The sequence below is a fragment of the Citrus clementina genome, unplaced genomic scaffold, assembly GCF_000493195.1.
Source record: "Citrus clementina cultivar Clemenules unplaced genomic scaffold, Citrus_clementina_v1.0 scaffold_7, whole genome shotgun sequence".
NCBI lineage: Eukaryota > Viridiplantae > Streptophyta > Magnoliopsida > Sapindales > Rutaceae > Citrus > Citrus x clementina.
In genome coordinates, this window is record NW_006262075.1 from 13,041,141 (window position 1) to 13,059,878 (window position 18,738).

General features: G+C 42.6%; 1 protein-coding gene across 1 annotated transcript; it reads left to right on the forward strand.

Moving 5' to 3' along the window:
• Positions 1–14,084: 14,084 nt before the first annotated feature.
• On the forward strand, positions 14,085–14,831 carry LOC18036598 (kunitz trypsin inhibitor 2). Its single transcript, XM_006427388.1, has one exon. The coding sequence runs from the start codon at positions 14,085–14,087 to the stop codon at positions 14,829–14,831; it is 747 nt and encodes a 248-aa protein (XP_006427451.1).
• The last annotated feature ends 3,907 nt before the right edge of the window (positions 14,832–18,738 follow it).

Consider the following 18,738-nt stretch of genomic DNA (forward strand, 5'->3'; position numbering starts at 1 on the left):
AGTGGTACAGTACTACTGTTGTACCCATATATACACACACATTTCTTCTTTCTTGGTGCTAGACTAGCAAAACTTAGAAACTTGAAAACATTGTATCTGAGTTATGATAACATAAACGGTTCCCTAGAATGCCAAGCTAAAGTTTCACTATTTGCACAATTATTCTCATAGATTTAAAAAAAAAATTTCTCACATTTTGAGTATGATTTATGTTGGATGGCTGTATTTAGTTTGTAGTGGTTTATATTTATTTATTTGCTCTTTTCAGTTTTTTGTTTTTGAATTGCACATGATATGAAGAAAATGATGACAAAGCTGTCTTTGAATATTTGTAAACAACAATTGTTAGTTGCTTTAGTCTACTGTAACTCTAGTTTTTCTTTTTTTATTATGGATTACACATCAGATTACTACATTGCACATATATATACAACAACTGCTATTATAGCAGATATTACACTGATATTTACAATCAGATATACATGATTGGGACTTATATCATTACATTAAATTCTATGAAGTACATGCTCAGACAAATAACCCCTCACAGACGAGGGATATCCATACTCTATTCGCATTTCACAAGAGAGAAGAATTTATACCTATTTAAGAATCTTTAACCCCCACAATTCTTTTGTGGGGGCCTGAATGTGAGGGCAGCAGCCCACCACTTCGACCAAGGCCGAAGTGGCGTAACTCTAGTTAATGTCATACTAAACAAAGAGCACGTACATGGCTATAGTTCTTTTCTGCTGAAAATAACGTTTTGAACTTGAATCAATTCTCGATTTCACCGTCAACCATGGTCAAAGGAACTAAGTGTGTAAAAATTAAACAATTCACTGTCAAAATTTTGAAAATTATAATCTTTTAGCAGAAAATAAGAAGTAATAATTGAGTGTAGTATCGTTGATGGTCTGCCATTTCTAGCGACTGTTGGTCAATAAACTATTTCATGCACAGATTATGAAGACAAGTTTATTCCTAACTGTTGCTGAAAAATTATTTTTTGTTTAGTTTTTCAAAATTTACAATTGTTGATGCCGAAAAACGACCTCAACAACTGAATTTGCCTTCTTTTGAAGAATCACAGTGCGAATCCAAACTTAAACGTCGGTCTGAACGTAACTTTATATACATGCCAACCAGAAAACACAGTTGAAATACGCCGGTGGGGTTCCGGCGTAAACCCTCCGATGCTTAAGTCAGAAATTGTGTATAAGAGAAAGACAAACAAGAAGGAAGAATCGTGAAAAGTGAAAATCAAGGAATTTTTCTGATAGAGAAGCTAAAAATCTTCTAGGGAATGTTAAAGCATTTAGATAGGTGACTTATAAAATTTTTGGTTTATTTTTCTAACCCCTTCACCTGATGCGCTCTTCAGTTTAAATAGGCTCTTGGTCGTGGACGGTTACTTCCTTAACTTCAGCCCGCTTTCTTTAGTAGTTGCAAGTGGTTGTCAGTTAGAGGTGGTTTTAATAGATCGTGGCACACAACTTCCCCATAAATTAGGTCACGTTCTCTTGACTAGAAATTTTCCATGCCAAGCTAATTCTCAAGTTAGACAAATGAAATTTCGAGGTCGGATTATTTCACTTTCAGATCGGACAGATGAATTCCTCAGTCACTCATATAGGCTTGAGGTTGTATTCTTAAACTAAGTCATTCACATAGACCTTAGGTCGTACTTGTAAACCAGGTTGCTAACATAGGCTCCAGATTGTACTTATGAGGTCAGCTCAACAAAAAAAAATTATGAGTAGATTAGGATCGACTATATTTCGAGACACTACCAGAAAAATCCAACCTAAACAATGATAATTTGTAGTGTCACAAAATTTATGATTTCTTAATTTAGATTGCTGGAAACGTTTTTGCTTTCAACAACAAATCATAGTACATTTAATAAATAAAAATTATTTGTGAACCAAAATACGAAGACTACTTGTTTTCTAAACTCGATTTGTTAAATTCTGGCACATATTGTTGATGCGAGATTCTGGTTACCCTCTCTACCATGACTAGGATCTCTGCTCAATCAACTCGACCACGATTAAGATTTCTCCTCGTATGCCTTCTTCTCTAAAAATTCCAGCGTACACAGAAACAAGTCAGAGCACGCCGGTTATTTTTCCGGCATAAACCCTCCGACGCACAAGTCAGAAATGAAGGTCTTTTGTTCCTAGAAACGTTAGCCACTAATCTTATGGCTTATTTTTTGTATCGATTATTCAATGCTCTCTTTATCTCAGTTTCAATGTCAAAAATTCTAACCCTTTCACCTTCGTTGGCCACCTTTTTATAGGCTTCTCCTGAGTTCAGACCTACCCTCAACCCACGCCTATTACCTTCCCATCTCTCGGAAGTAGATGCTTCGTTTCCATAATTGTGGGTGGTTGCGTGGTCTTCGTGCCTTGATTCTTGGGCTGGAGTGTACGTCTCGCCAACTACCGTTGACTGGGTCTTCTCGCCTCAGCCATTAGCAGGAGACCGGCCTCGCTGATGGCATATTCGTGGACGAGCAGAATATTCCTGCACCTGTTCTCCTGCTACTAGACTTCTGCTCATCACGACTGGTCTCATCGAAGTACATATCCGAAACACGGTCCTCCAGTTTCTGGTGTTGGGTAATGATCTACCCCTTCGTTTGAATTTCAAATAGACGGTTATAAAACTCTTGGGATTTGCGCCGTTAAATGCTGGCAGCCCAAGAGTTTATTCATTTGGAAAACCCAAAACCCCCGAAAGAGAGACTCGTCATTTTCTTCATCTCTGTCTCTCCGGCGAAGGATTTTCGGCATAAAAAGCTTCCATCCGACTGAGCCACAACTTCATGTATTATTCATATCGCCTCGTTCTTGGATAGTTGTAGACAATTTTTTTCTCTTTGTTTTATTTGGGTAGTGTTTGGTGATACTGCTCTGGTTATAGTTTTAAGGAATGTCAAAAGACAAAGAGAAAGTTATTGAGATTGAGGACGATGAGTTAGGCTTCTTATCTAGTCTGCTCGCCGGTCCTACCTTTGACCCCGTGATCCCCTTAGAACCCATTAGATCTAATGTTGAAACTAATGCTAGGAGGATGTCCCCCCAAATAACCTCCTCAACTAGTAATAACGACGACGAGGATTCTTCTGGTTCGGAAGACACCTTGAGTAATGATTAGGGAGATGATTCTGGTGAGATGCCCTCACCAGGAACATCGCGACCAGATAGGAGGAGCACAATAGGAGGTAGAGTTCTATCACAGCATTACGCTATTGATTTCATCACGTGCACGACAACAGTAGACGAGCTCACTAATCTCCGGATTAGGTATGGAATTCCCGATGAGGTACCTCTTAGGATCCCACGAAAGAAGGATACCCCCACCCGGCCTCCTAGGGGATATGTTACTCTGTTCCTAGAGAGTTTTAAACTTGGGCTAAGGTGCCCCATACAGCCCTACTTTGCCCAAATACTCAATGGATTGAATTTAGCTCCTGGTCAACTGAACTCCAATGGGTGGCGAGTACTTTCTGGTCTGTTCATATTATGGGATAGATGTTGCCAAAGCGAGCCAACAGTTGACGAGGTGAAGCACTTGTACCAGCTAAAGAGCAGCCTCAAAGATGCCGACTGGTATTACTTCCAGTCTAGTACCAAGACCAGGAAACCCATAACCGATCTTCCAACTATTGGTGGTGGGACTTGGAAGAAAAAATTCTTTTTTACTGGGGGTCCCTGGGGTCAAATTGCACAGATTGACGGGAAGGATTACCGCGTCCCACCCCGTTACGTGGTCCCAGGTTGCGTGCTCGCTTCAGATGTCTTGTCTCCATAGTTGTTTTTATTTTGCTGATTTGTCTCTAATCCAATATCTGTTCGCATTGCAGGTTCTCGGGGTGTGTACTACCAGCTTAAACTTGAGCCACTCAAGCGGGTCGAAGCTGTGCTGGCCAATTCCTGTACGAACCAAGAGCTGCTAACTCCTTATAACTTCGTCGAATCTCGCTTGGTGTCTACTGGCCATAAAATGGAGGATGCTATGATCGAAGCTTTGAATCAGAAACGTCCTCGACCTCATGCTACAAAGCAGGACTAGAATAAAGACGCTTCCACTGCGAAGCGGGTGAACATTGTGCAGCAGGTTCCTCCCTTGAAGACTCTACCACTTCCTCCTGCCAGAGTCGGAGAAGCTAGTGGAGCAGCCACTGATCCCGCTTCCTCTTCTCCTCCAGTTGGGCTGAGATCTTGTTTATCTGACAATCGAGCAGAACACTTGGTCCCCTATATCAATGAGTTTTCTAAACTCATGAGCAAAAGAAACCTGGAGGATTTTGACGGTAGTACTCTAGGTGAGCTGGTGGGAGCCATGCAGTATAGCGCTTTCCATCTCAGTTGCATGGCCACTTACTATAAGGCCAAGGTTGGCGCTATGACCAGAAGATGAAGGAGGACATTCAATTGGTGATGACCAAGGCTGATGCTGTCGAGAAGAAAGCAGGAGACCTGAATCTCGAGAACTTAAAGTTGATAGAGCAAGAATCTCTCGCTCAAGCAAAGGCCATTACCCTTGAGGAAGAGTTGATTAAGGTCAAGGAGGATCTGCAAAGGCAGCAGGCTATGTATGAGGCTCAGCTCGAATCTCTTCGGGATTCCCACAAAGATCAGGTCAAAAACCTGGAGAAGGAGGCTGACAACCAATATGACCAGGGGCTTCGGCATTCCTATCGTTGCATCATGGCTGTCCTGGGGAAGCAGCATCCTGATCTAAAGATGGACGAGCTTGCTACTGGTGTTGCTCAGCATATGGATGAGGAAGCAGCAAAAAAGAACGTCGAAGAGGTGGAGCCAATTGGGGTTGAGGAGGGAAACTCTCCTCCTCGTGCAATCCCTGCTGATCTTACTGAGGTGAGTACCCCCTCGGAAGCAACTGATGATACCTCCCATGCACCTGAGGTGGACCAGCCAACTGAGGCTGCTCGACTTACTGACCCGCTGTCCTCTTGAATGTATATTGTGTTGTAGTTGCTTTTTTAGAACACTGTATGTTATGACTAGCAGCTTTTCATGATTGCTGATAAATTAATAAGAATGTTCTTATTTGCTTTCTCATCTTATAGTTGTAAATTAATTTACGTTTAAGAGTCTGCTCACCTTCACTTGGTCGAGCAGATCCTGGCACGCTTGGCCTCTGGTCTCGCCATAAAACATGCTTTGAGATTTTGTGAGCCTTTGAATGCCTTAGAAATTTTTCAATACTTGGGAGTCTGCTCGCCTTCACTTGGTCGAACAGATTCTGGCACGCTTGGCTTCTGGTCTCGCCATAAAATAGGCTTTAAGACTTGGTGAGCCTTTGCATGCTTTAGAAATTTTTCAATGCTTGGGAATCTGCTCGCCTTCGCTTGGTCGAGCAGATCCTGGCACGCTTGGCTTCTAGTCTCACCATAAAACAGGCTTTGAGACTTGGTGAGCCTTTGCATGCCTTAGAAACTTTTGAATGCTTGGGAGTCTGCTCGCCTTCGCTTGGTCGAGTAGATCCTGGCACACTTGGCTTCTGGTCTCGCCATAAAACAGACTTTGAGACTTGGTGATCATTTGCATGCCTTAGGAATTTTTGAATACTTGGGAGTTTGCTCGCCTTCGCTTGGTCAAGCAAATCCTGGCACGCTTGGCTTTTGATCTCGCCATAAAACAGGTTTTGAGACTTGGTGAGCCTTTGCATGCCTTAGAAACTTTTGAATGCTTGGGAGTTTGTTCGCCTTCGCTTGGTCGAGCAGATCCTGGGATGCTTGGCTTCTGGTCTCGCCATAAAACAAGTTTTGAGACTTGGTGAGCCTTTGTATGCCTTAGAAAATTTTCGTACTTTTACAAGTGGATGAAATTCCTCGACGTTTCATTAATTGCTGAATTCAACTTACATAGAAATGCATAGCAACGAGGACAAATTGAAATAATTTTAAAACATGATCAAATCTTACTGGAAATATTTCCTGAGGTGCGCTGCGTTCCATGGGTGTTTCACCTCGTGGCCATCTATACGAGCAAGCTTGTAAGCTTCGGGTCCAACTATCTGCTTGACCCTATATGGCCCTTCCTAATTTGGTCCAAGTACTCCTCGAGTCGAGTCTTTCGTGTTCTGATTCACTCTCCTTAACACCCAATCTCCGACCTTGAACTGCCATACATTCATCTTCCGGTTGTAATACCGAGCAACCCTCTATTGGTAGATGGCTGATTGCTTCGATGCTTGCTCCCTCTTCTCAGTTAGCAAATCCAGATTCAGGCACTTGTGCTCGTTGTTTTCCTACTCATCAAAATGATCTGTCCAATGCGTGGTCGTCCCTATCTCGACTGGTACAGCCGCTTCATGTCCGAAGGCCAAAGCGGACGAAGTTTCCCCAGTTGCTGTTTTGTGGGTTGTCCTGTATGCCCATAATACACCTGATAGTTCGTCAACCCATGTACCCTTTTTTGCTCTAAGCCTGGTTTTCAAAAGCCTCTTGATCGTCTTGTTGGCTACTTCTACTTGTCCGTTAGACTGAGGGTGAGCAGGCGAGCAATACTTCAATTCTATCCCAAGGTTCTGGCAGAAGTCCCTGAAGTTCTGGTTATCAAACTGCCTGCCATTATCTGTGATAAAAGCATAAGGGATCCCATACTGACAGATCAGGTTTCTCCATATGAAGTCAGTTGTCTTTTTCTCTGTGATCCTGCTGAGGGCTTCTACTTCTATCCACTTCGTGAAATAGTCTATTGCTACTATTGCATGTGTTGCTGCTCCTCGTCCTTTTGGCAATAGCCCGATCAAATCAATTCCCCATTGAGCAAATGGCCATGGGGAGGCCATAAAAGTGAGCTTTTCTGGTGGTTAGGTAGAGAAATTTGCAAAACTCAGGTAACTTGCGCAGTTCCTGGTCTTCTCCTGCGCATCCTGGTGCATTGTCAGCCAGAAGTATCCCCGCCTTAGAACCTTGTGGGCAAGGGATCTCGCACCAGAATGATTCCCACAAATTCCTTCATGTACTTCTCTCAGTACGTAATCTGCGTCGTCCTCATCTAAACACCAAAGAAATGATAGGGTATATCCCCTCTGATACAATACCCCATCAATTATTGTGTACCTTGACACTTTGGCTCTGGTTTTTCGAGCTTGTAACTTATCTAGTGGCAGTACTCAATTTCGGATGTACGAGATTATCGGGTCCATCCACGAGCACTTCTGTTCTATCTACAGTACCTCCAGATCCTGCTCGATGCTAGGGCTGGACTTCACCTCCAAAGGGACTGACTTAGGCATTTTCGGATCTGCTACCGCTGCCATCCTGGCCAGAATGTCTGCTCGACTATTCTCCTCCATTTGGATTTGTATTACCTCTACCACTTCAAACTTCCCAATCATCTGCTTGACTTTCTTCAAGTACTGTTCCATTTTCCCATCTCTCGGCTGAAATCTTTCATTGACATAGTTTGCAACTGGTTGGGAATCAGTTCAGATCTTCACTCTATCCGCTTTCACTGCTTTAGCCAATTCCAAACCTACTATCAGGGTTTCATATTCTGCTTGGTTATTTGTGGCTGTGAACTCCAACTTTACAGTATAAGAGATCTCTTCCCCTTCTGGGCCTTCCAGGACAATCCCTGCTCCAGAACCCTACTCCCTTGATGATCCGTCCACAGAAACCTGCCATACTCAAGCTTCGTTGCCGGCTATAACAGTATCCAGCTGGTCGAAACATACTTCAGGCTCTGCGAATTCTGCTACGAAATTGGCCATTGCCTGGGCCTTTATTGCTGCTCGGGGCTTGTAACTTATATCGAACTCGCTCAACTCTATGCCCTATTTTACTAGTCGACCAGAGGCATCTGACTTGTGTAGAGTTTGCCGTAGCGGTTGGTTCGTGATTACCGAGACGGGGAATGCTTGGAAGTATGGCCTCAGCTTCCGAGCAGCAACCACAAGGGCCAGCACCCATTTTTCTAGCGACGGATATCTGGTCTCAGCATTTAGTAGGGCCTTGCTCGTGTAATATATTGGGTATTGAACCATTTCTTCTTCTCTCACTAGAATAGAACTTGTGGTATGATCCGATACCGCTATATACAGGAACAACACATCTCCACCCCGCGGCGTGGACAACAGAGGTGCTTGCTGCAAATATTGCTTCAAATTCTGGAAGGCTTCTTCGCATTCTGGGGTCCATTCTGTTTTCTTTCCTCTCCTTATCACTTGAAAGAATGGCTGGCATTTATCTGTTGCCTTGGATATGAATCGGCTCAATACTGCCAACCTCCCTGTAAGGCTCCCCATCTCCTTCAGGTTACGAGGAGACCTCATCTGCACGATCGCCTGAATCTTCTCGGGATTCACCTTGATCCCCCTATGACTCGCCATGAACCCGAGGAATTTGCCCGATTCGACCCCAAAAGCACACTTCTCCGGGTTGAACTTTATCTTATACTTCATCAGAAGTCCAAATGTCTCCTCGAGGTGCTCGACATGTTCCTTCGGGATTTTTGACTTGGTTATCATGTCGTCCACATGCACCTTCATTGTTCTCTCAATCAGCAGCTTAAAGATTTTTTTTACCAGCCTTCGGTACGTGGCCCCCGCATTTTTAAGACCGAACGACATTACCCTGTAACAGACTAAACCTTAGTTAGTAATAAATGCCGTGCTCTCCTCATCCTACTCGAACATGGGGATTTGGTTATATCCCGAAAATGCATCCATGAAACTGAGCAGGCCATGTCCGGCTGTTGAGTCTACCAGCTAGTCGATCTTGGGTAAAGGAAAGCTATCTTTCGGGCACGCTTTATTGAGGTTCGTGAAATCTACACGCATCCTCCATTTGCCATTAGCCTTTTTTACTAACACCACATTCGATATCCACTCAGGATAGTTGACTTCCCGAATGAACTCTACCTTCACGAGTTTTTCCACTTCACCGTTTATAGCCTCATACCTCTCCTGATTGAAGCACCTCCTTTTCTGTCTTGTTGCTCGAGCACCCTTTTTTATTGCCAACCTATGGCATGTGACCTCAGGGTCGATTCCCTGCATGTCTTCATGTGTCCAGGCAAACACATCCGCATGAGCTCGTAAGTAATGCACCAGCTCTTGTTTCTGCTCATCTTTAAATCTCGACCCGAATCAGACTGTTTTTCCAGAATCATCGTGCTGCAAACTTACTGTCTTTAGTTCCTCTACAGGCTCCTGTCTGCCAATTTTGGTCTCCACTCGAGTATCAAGGGATGTGATCTGCATTGCTTCCTTTGCTGCTGTGGAGTAACAGATTTGGGCAATTCTTTGGTCTCCTCGCACCACTCCGACAACCCCATTCACCTGATATTTGAGAGCTAGATAATGATTGGATAGTACCGCTTTGCTCGTCCTCAGAAAGGGGTGGCCTAGAATCATCTGGTAAGGACCCTCTTTGTCGACCGCCACAAAATTCAGTATCATGGTCTTTTCTGTCGGAGAGCTGTCAATTGTGATGGGTAGCTCGACCATACTCAGAGAGACTAGCTTTCCTCCTCTAAATCCCTTCATGGAGGTATTGGTGTGCTCCAACCTCAAGTCTGCTATTCCCATCTCCTCCAGAGTTGACTTAAACAAGTCATCAATCGAGCTCCCTGTGTCAACCAGTATCCGGTCAAACTTCTTGCTAGCAACGGTGGTTTTGATGACTAAGACATCCCCGTATGGATATAGAATCCCTTCTTCATCATCATCTGTCCACATAATTGGTATTTGCCTGACTCTTGCTCGTTTGGCTGCTGGGGTGTTGAAGAATACTTCTTTGCTAGTCATGGCATATCTAGCATAGTTCTTCCTCGGCCTGTTGGAATCTCCTGTTAATGTTGGGCCCCCAGCAATCACTCTTACTATAGGCTGCTCACGGCTCAAGTTTCTATTACTTTGCTCCCCTTCACCTGACAAGGTCACCATCGAAAAAGTCTCATCTATAAACTCGTCCAGTATCGATTTCTCACCAAATCTTCAACCTGGGTCTTGAGATCTCTGCATTCTGTTATGGTATGGCCATGAGTGCCATGAAACTTACAATAGTGTCCCATGTCCTTCCTGCTGGGTAGCTTTGTTATTGGGGCAGGGAGGTACGCAATCCCCGGTCCTTTATGGCCTCGTACACCTCGTCCAGGGGCATCTTCAAGGAGGTATACCGCCATAGTCCTAGTTCTAGTCGATCATGTACACTACCCTTTCTCTGTTTGTGCCGTTCTGAACTAAAGGGGGTGGTAGCGCTTCTGGTCTGCTCCCTCTACCACCATCGGGGTGTGGATGAGGATGACCATGAGTCGAGTCATGCCTTCTCTAAGGCTCCCTTACTGGCGAGCGAGGAGGTTGTGCCCTGTTGCACTGATACTGTGGTGGCCTCTGATAAGGCTGATAAGCGGCGGCCCGATCTCCTGTACCACTACCTGAGGCATGGTGGTCCCTCATCTTGATCGGCCCATTTCCTGGTAAGGCTCTTTTCTCTTTCCTTCTCAACCCTTCTAGCCGGTCTGTTTTAATTCGTGCTGCCTTTTCCTCCTCAATCTCTATATCCCTTTTAGCCTACTCGTAAGCGGCTGCATACGTTTGAATAATTGGGCTCCTCAAATTGTACCACAGTCTTCCTATCATCACCCCTTCTTTCAATCTCCTTAATCTCTGAGGATGGTTAAAGGCTTCCAAGTCGATGACAGTGCGATGAAACTTCTTGATGAATTCCCAGAGGGTTTCTTCCTCCTCCTATTTTATACTTTTCAACTCCATCATGTCATCTTCCAGTGCCATTGCCCTACGAAACTACTCTGTAAATTCATGGCACATCTGCTGGAAGGATTTGATGCTTCCTTGAAAAAGTTTCCGATACCACTCACGTGCTCGTCCCTCTAGAGACATCGGGAACACCCTGTATCTTTGAGCTTGAGATAATCCTTGCACCCTCTTTATGTCGTTAAAGTGCTCTATGTGCACCAATGGATCGGTTCGCCCTGAGTACTTGAGGTCTGGGAGGCGAAAATCCCTTGGAATGACTGCTCTCATGATCTCTATCGAGAGTGGGGATTCTCCGTCCAGCATTATCCTCCAACTAGGTGCTCTACTCCTTCCTTGCATGTCATCAATTACCTGCGCTAGTCTGTGCACTTCTCCTCCAACTGTACTGCACAACCAGAGTCACGTGCTACAACATGATCCCGCTCTTACTCTACTTCATGTAAGTGTTGCCTGAGCTTTGTTTCCTTTGCATTCGCCACCCTGTCACCATCATAAAAAATCTACCTTCCTGGGGATTGGTTTTCTCCTCTATGAATTTCTCCCTGTAGAGATAAGTTACCTCATTCACCACCAAATCTCCTGGTGGTCCGACTTCTCATCATACCATCGTGCCCTGGTGCCACTCCGTCACCTCTTACCCTTTCCTCATGGGTTCCCCTTCGTTCACTCCTCAGCTCAGGTAGGATGGTTGTTAAGGTCTCCATCTGCTTTTCCATTCATTCCATTCGATCATGCATGGCTTTTTCCCGTGCTTCAATGGCTATCTCCTTCAACGTTATGGATTCGTTAAGCCTCATATCACCTCCTTGTGCACTACTTTCTCCTACATCCATTGTTTCTGCACTTGCTTTACTCCTCCTCTTTTTGCCAACGGAAGCTTTTTAATCAGCTCCCCACAGACGGTGCCGAAATGTTGATGCAAGATTCTGATTACCCTCTCTACCACGACCAGGATCTCTGCTCAATCAATTCGACCACAATCAAGATTTTTTCTCGTATGCATTCTCTAAAAATTCCTGCGTACACAGAAACAAGTCAGAGTACGCCGGTTGTTTTCCCGGCGTAAACCCTCCGACGCTCAAGTCAGAAATGAAGGTCTTTTGTTCCTGGGAACGTTAGCCACTAATCTTATGGCTTATTTTTGTTATCGATTATTCAATGCTCTCTTTATCTCAGTTTCAATGTCAAAAATCCTAACTCTTTTACTTTCGTTGGCCACCTTTTTTATAGGCTTCTCCTAAGTTCAGACCTTCCCTCAACCCACGCCCATTACCTTGCTATCTCTCGGAAGTGGATGCTTCGTTTCCGTAATCGTGGGTGGTTGCATGGTCTTCGTGCCTTGATTCTCGGGTTGGAGTATACGTCTCGCTAACTGCCGTTGACCGGGTCTCCTCGCCTCAGCCATTAGCAGGAGACCGCCCTCGTTGATGGCGTATTCGTGGACGAGCAGAATATTCCTGCACCTGTTCTCCTGCTATCAGGCTTTTACTCATCACAGCTGGTCTCGTCGAAGTACATCCCCCAAACACATACATTACTTGTATCCTGTCTATTTGAAAAGAATACTTACAAAAGCTTATAGGGGAATTAAAAGCTTTTTAAGATGCCTTAGCTGCTAAAGATTAAAAAAAAAAAAAAGCAAAGCTTGAATGAATGAAGTTGACCAATACTTTAACAAACAAAGAAAAAGGAGATACTGAAATGATGTGACTATCTATACTCTAAAATATATTTTAAATATTTTATTACTCTCTACACTCTCGTATATAAGATTTTAAAAATAAATTTTCTATTCTATACCTTTTATAAAATGTCAAAAATATCCTCATTTAAGCCGTTCAAATTAATTTTTTTCATTAACTCTACACATCCATAAAAATATTCGGCACACCTAAAAGAAAATTCTTAAGATGAACTACAAGCCATTAAAACTGATGGTCTTAGGCTTCTGTTTTGATCATCCTAACTTTTATTGAGTTCTTAAAAAATACATTATAAAATTCTTACAATTTATTAATTTTGAAAATTGTAGACATTTTATTATAAAAATAATTGTCGAAACTTGTAATTACACTAGTTTGTGAAACGAATTTGTACGTTTATTTCATCTATACTCTGTAAAAGAGCACGACTTGACGCCAAGCCCATTCAATTGAGAGAGAGAGAGAGAAAGAAGAGAGAGATAGAGTTAACTTCGACAAATTTTTAGGATTTACATAAAATAATTGAATGTTGAAAGTGATGAGTGTTAAAAGTAATAATGTAATATTTTATTATCCAATATTATTCTGAATAGTAACATGCTTCATGGTATTTTTTTAATAAATTATGATGGTTCATAGTATTTTTCTAGAGTGCAAATGACCCCACTCATACCGAGAAGCAGTTTTCTTCTCTTGCTTATCGCTGAATTATTGTTGGTGGTAGGGTTTGTTCTCTTTTACTTTTGTGATATCTAAGCAAACAAACATTCTCTCTGTTGCTTGCTTTACTCTTCAAAACCATACTTGTTCATTACAGCATTTCAATTTCCGCAGAATTTTTCTTCTTCATTTTCCATTATTTCTACTGTTTCTTTCCCAGGTTTTCCTTTTTTTTTTTTGGGTTAACCCTTGCCAAAGAAAGGGGGCCGCGGAAGCACTTGTGGCTGGCAAGTGTTTCGGTGCAGATCTAAGATTCATACTAAGACCAGAGACCTCGATAGCAAAGCGGAACTCAATGAATTTGGACTCTTTCCCCCCAAAAAAAGGAAAGAAAAGAAAAGAAAAAATGTCGATTCCTTATATCGGCGTCAGTGGAGATGCTGGTGAAGTTAGGCTATTAATATTCAAGAATTTATCATGATAGAGAGATGACTCTAAAGAGTCCAGGAATGTAGGGACAATAAGAAGAAGCCGTTTGGCTTTTACTGTAGAATTGGAGTGAGTGAGATTGGCTGATTGGGGGACCATTTTGATACGAGAAGAGTAAGTATGTGCTTTTTTGAGATAGTGAGATGACTCTAAAAGTGTCCAGAAGTGTAGGGACATTAAGAAGCCGCCGTTGCTTTTATCGAGTGAGTGAGAGAGTAGGGGACCATATTGATGCAATAAGACTGTGTATGCATGTGTTTATTTGAGACAGTGTGAATATCTCTTTTAAGGAAATAAAATTCCATCAATCGTGATTCATGCATGCATGAATTTTGTATGCATGCAGATGCGGCTTTGTATCACAAAGAGACCTTATACTCTGAGCTCAAGCTGTCTATAAATTCAATCATTTCTCCATCGGGTTAATTCAACAGCTATCCAACTAGAATAATCAAAATTTCCAAAATGAAGAGTTCTTCATTAGCAGCAACAACAACAGCACTGCTTTCCTTCTCCTTCACTCTCCTCGCCTTAGCCACAATACCTGTCATTGCCAATTCCGAATCTCAGATTGAAAATAACGCCATACCTAATTGTAATGCCTATATTGCCACAAAAGGTAGCTCAGAGAAGCCCGTGACTGATATCAATGGCAATGCTGTCAAAACTAGCATGGATTACTACGTTATCCCAGCCAACGCCAAGGGTGATGTTGGCAGAAGTGGTGGCTATGGTGGCATTAGCTTAATCACGGGCAGACACGGAAATGGGCTTATGGATGTTATTCTACATCCTAATATTAGTAATCATGGAATCAAAATAAGATTTTCACAGGCAGGTTATTCGAGTGACAACATTGTCATGCAATGGAGTGACCTGAAATTTATTTTCTCAGCATTACCCGGCAAGCCATCGTGGTCAGTGGACAATTACGACAAGTCTCTTACGCAATGGTTTATAACAGATGGGGGAGTTGAAGGAAACCCGGGAGGCCACACGTTGCTAGATTGGTTTAAATTCGAGAGTGATGGTGGAAGAAACACTTACAGGATTATTCATTGTCCATCTGTTTGTTCGACTTGCGGCACACTCTGCAACCATATCGGCCTTTCACCAGACGCTGTGTGCCTTCAGCATCTGGCTGTACTTCCTAATAATCTGCCGGCTTTGTCTGTTAAGATTGTTCCAGCAGCAGCGCCATGTGTGTGTTAATTTTTTAATTACTCTCTAAGACTCTCTGCTCTTGGTTTTGCAGGTTGCTTAAAATAAAATGTATCTTTAATGAGTGTCCTTGTATGCGGTTTTAATTATTCCTACTAAACGGACCGAGCTATATATACCTTAGTCTTTATGATTAAGTATGTATTAAATAAAATAGCCTCGGATCCTTTTGGTTGAAACTTGTAATGTTTACTTATATCTGAATAAATTTGGAATGTTTCCAATGTTGTTATGCACACACACACACATACTAGTGAACTATACTCATCAGTTTTCCTTCTCGAAATTCAAACTTACAGGGCTTTTTTTTTTTTTTTTTTTAATTTGACATTTTTTCTAATCTGAGCTTTTCATCACGTAACATTATGCACAATCAGTTTATCTACATGGTATGCTAGGCAATGTCTTTCAATTCTAGTTTCTGAAAACTTTAATTGTAAATAAAGGATCTTGAAAATGAAGAGATTATATTATGATACTAGAAATTTTATGTTCAAAAGTTTGTCTTCCAAAAATAATTCTAGATATTGTATTTTATTTTATCCTATTTTTCTCTATCAAAATAAGTTGGCCAGCAATTCCAAAAGTGTTTGTACAAAACAACCCAAAATTAGAAGTTTTGCATGTGGCACAAACTATTCTCAAGAATTCTTCGACTCCCCAATGCCAAACATGATTTGCTTCGTCATCTAAATGATTCTAGTAATAGTTTCACTAGTAAGCTTCCCCAGAAAATTAGGTATGTCAAGAAACAATTTTCAAGAAATAATTATGAAGGTAATGTTGATGCCGAAATCCAGATGAGTTGGTCAGATCTCGGATCCCTGCATTAGCATTAAATTTGTTTCGTGGGAAGTCGCTGATTAGTTAGCACCATGAGCAGATTTTCCATGAACAGAGGATCCATGAGCAGACGATCCATAAGTAGATAACCCATGAACAGACAATCCATGAGTCGACAACATATGAGCAGACGATCTATGAGCCTGTGAACACAACCAACAGTCAGGAGGCGCCGGAAGTCTTTCCGGCGAGAACCCTTCGATGCTCAAGTCAGCGATTTGGGTCTATTTAGGAAAACCAATACCATAATTCATGTTGCTTAATTATGATTGCTAAGCTTTTAAGTAAATTTAAAGGAAAATAATTGAAAATAATTAATCTTAAAGAAATCATAAGTGAAAGAGAAATTTAACAGTGGTAGAGAGAGAAAAAGATCCAATGGGTTCAGTCACCCAGAGAGAGAGAGAGAGAGAGAGAGAGAAAAGAATAGAATCCCCTTTCCTTCCTTTTCCCAGCGTTTTTATAGGAAATTATAGCTGTTTTTATCCTCTCGCCTACAATTATCAAGACAACTACTAATTTTCAGCCCACTAAGAATATGGTGCCTAATATTTCGTAGAAAATGTTTTGACTGAGTCGTGCTTCCTGGTAACCTCCTGGTCGAGGTGATGTGCTCGAGGTGACCAATAACATCCTGGTCGAGGTGATGTGCTCGAGGTCATCACATATTATTCTGGTCGAGGTGACCAATAACATCCTGGTCGAGGTCATATGCTCGAGGTGACCATATATTATTCTGGTCGAGATGATCTGCTCAACCATTTACTCACTTTTACTTTGAGGAGAGCACGATAATGTATGAGCAAACACCTTTATCTTGGTCATCCTATTTCATTCCCTAAACACCAGTCCCCCAGTTTCTAGTGTTGAGAGTGAAACGAATCAAGACTGGAAACTATAAAGTCTATAGTTTTTACAAACTTAAAACCTTAAGCAACTTATTTTGCTTCATCTGTTAACCACACCATAGGTGAATATGTATTGTATGTTTAAGGTTTTATGTCTTATCAAGGGTAAGTTTCAAAGTTTTTTTTTGTGGTTTTGTTTTGTTTTGCTCGTCTGCACTTGATCGAGCAGATGTTGACAAGCTTGGCTTCCGGTCTCGCCATCGAACAGACTTTGAGACTTTGGACCCTTTGCATGCCTTAGAAATTTTTTGGAACTTTTGGTGGTCTGCTCGCCTTCGCTTGGTCGAGCAGATCCTGGCAAGCTTGGCTTATTGTCTCACTATAAAACAGGCTTTAAGACTTTGGAGCCTTTGCGTGGCTTAAAAACTTTTTGGAACTTTGGTGGTCTGCTCGCCTTCGCTTGGTCCAGCAGATCCTGGCAAGCTTGGCTTACTGTCTCGCCATGAAACAGGTTTTGACACTTTGGAGCCTTTGCGTGCCTTAGAAACTTTTTGGAACTTTGGTAGTCTGTTCGCCTTCGCTTGGTCGAGCAGATCCTGGCATGCTTGGCTTCCTGTCTCGCTATAAAACATGCTTTGAGACTTTGTAGCCTTTGCGTGCCTTAGAAACTTTTTTGGAACTTTGGTGGTCTGCTCACCTTCGCTTGGTCAAGCAGATCCTGGCAAGCTTGGCTTACTATCTCGCCATAAAACATGCTTTGAGACTTTGGAGCCTTTGCGTGCCTTAGAAACTTTTTGGAACTTTGGTGGTTTGCTCGCCTTCACTTGGTCGAGCATATCCTGGCAATCTTGACTTCTTATCTCGCCATAAAATAGGCTTTGAGAATTTGGAGCCTTTGCGTGCCTTAGAAACTTTTTGGAACTTTTAGTGGTCTGCTCGTCTTCACTTGGTCGAGCAGATCCTGGCAAGTTTGGTTTACTGTCTCGCCATAAAACATGCTTTGAGACTTTGGAGCCTTTGCGTGCCTTAGAAACTTTTTGGAACTTTAGTGGTCTGCTCGCCTTTACTTGGCTGAGCAGATCCTGGCAAGCTTGGCATATTGTCTCGCCATAAAACAGCCTTTAAGACTCTGGAGCCTTTGTGTGCCTTAGAAACTTTTTGGAACTTTGGTGGTTTGCTCGCCTTCGCTTGGTCAAGCAGATCCTCACATGCTTGGCTTCCTGTCTCGCCATAAAATAGGCTTTGAGACTTTAAAGCCTTTGCACGCCTTAGAAACTTTTTGGAACTTTTGGTGGTTTGCTCGCCTTCGCTTGGTCGAGCAGATCCTGGCTAGCTTGGCTTACTGTCTCGTCATAAAATAGGCTTTGAGACTTTGGAGCATTTGCATACCTTAGAAACTTTTTGGAACTTTAGTGGTCTGCTCGCCTTTGCTTGGTCGAGTAAATCTTGGCAACCTTGGTCTACTGTCTCGCCATAAAATAGGTTTTGAGACTTTGGAGCCTTTGTGTGCCTTAGAAACTTTTTGGAACTTTGGTGGTCTACTCGCCTTCGCTTGTTCGAGCAGATCCTGGCAAGCTTAGCTTGCTATCTCGCCATAAAACATGCTTTGAGAATTTAGAGCCTTTGCGTGCCTTAGAAACTTTTTGGAACTTTGGTGATCTGCTCGCCTTCGCTTGGTCGAGTAGATCCTGGCATGCTTGGCTTTCTGTCTCGCCATAAAACAAGATTTTAGACTTTGGAGCCTTTGCACGCCTTAGAAACTTTTTTGGAACTTTGGTGGTCTGCTCGCCTTCGCTTGGTCGAGTAGATCCTGGCAAGCTTGGCTTACTGTCTCGCAATAAAACAAGCTTTGAGACTCTGGAGCCTTTGCGTGCCTTAGAAACTTTTTGGAACTTTGGTGGTCTACTCGCCTTTGCTTGGTCGAGCAGATCCTAATATGCTCGGCTTCCTATCTCGCCATAAAACAGGTTTTGAGACTTTGGAGCCTTTGCACGCCTTAGAAACTTTTTGGAACTTTTGGTAGTCTGCTCGCCTTTGCTTGGTCGAGCAGATCCTGGCATGCTTGGCTTCCTGTCTTGCCATAAAACATGCTTTGAGACTTTCGAGCCTTTGCACGCCTTATTAGTAAACTTTGATTGGCTTCTCAATGCTAGCCTAGCTCTCCTTTCTTAAATCATTCTCATATTGAGTAACTTTCAAGAAATAAA

Coding starts and splice junctions, on each gene's coding strand:
- LOC18036598 (XM_006427388.1), top strand. CDS start 14,085: ATGAAGAGTTCTTCATTAGCAGCAACAACAACAGCACTGCTTTCCTTC.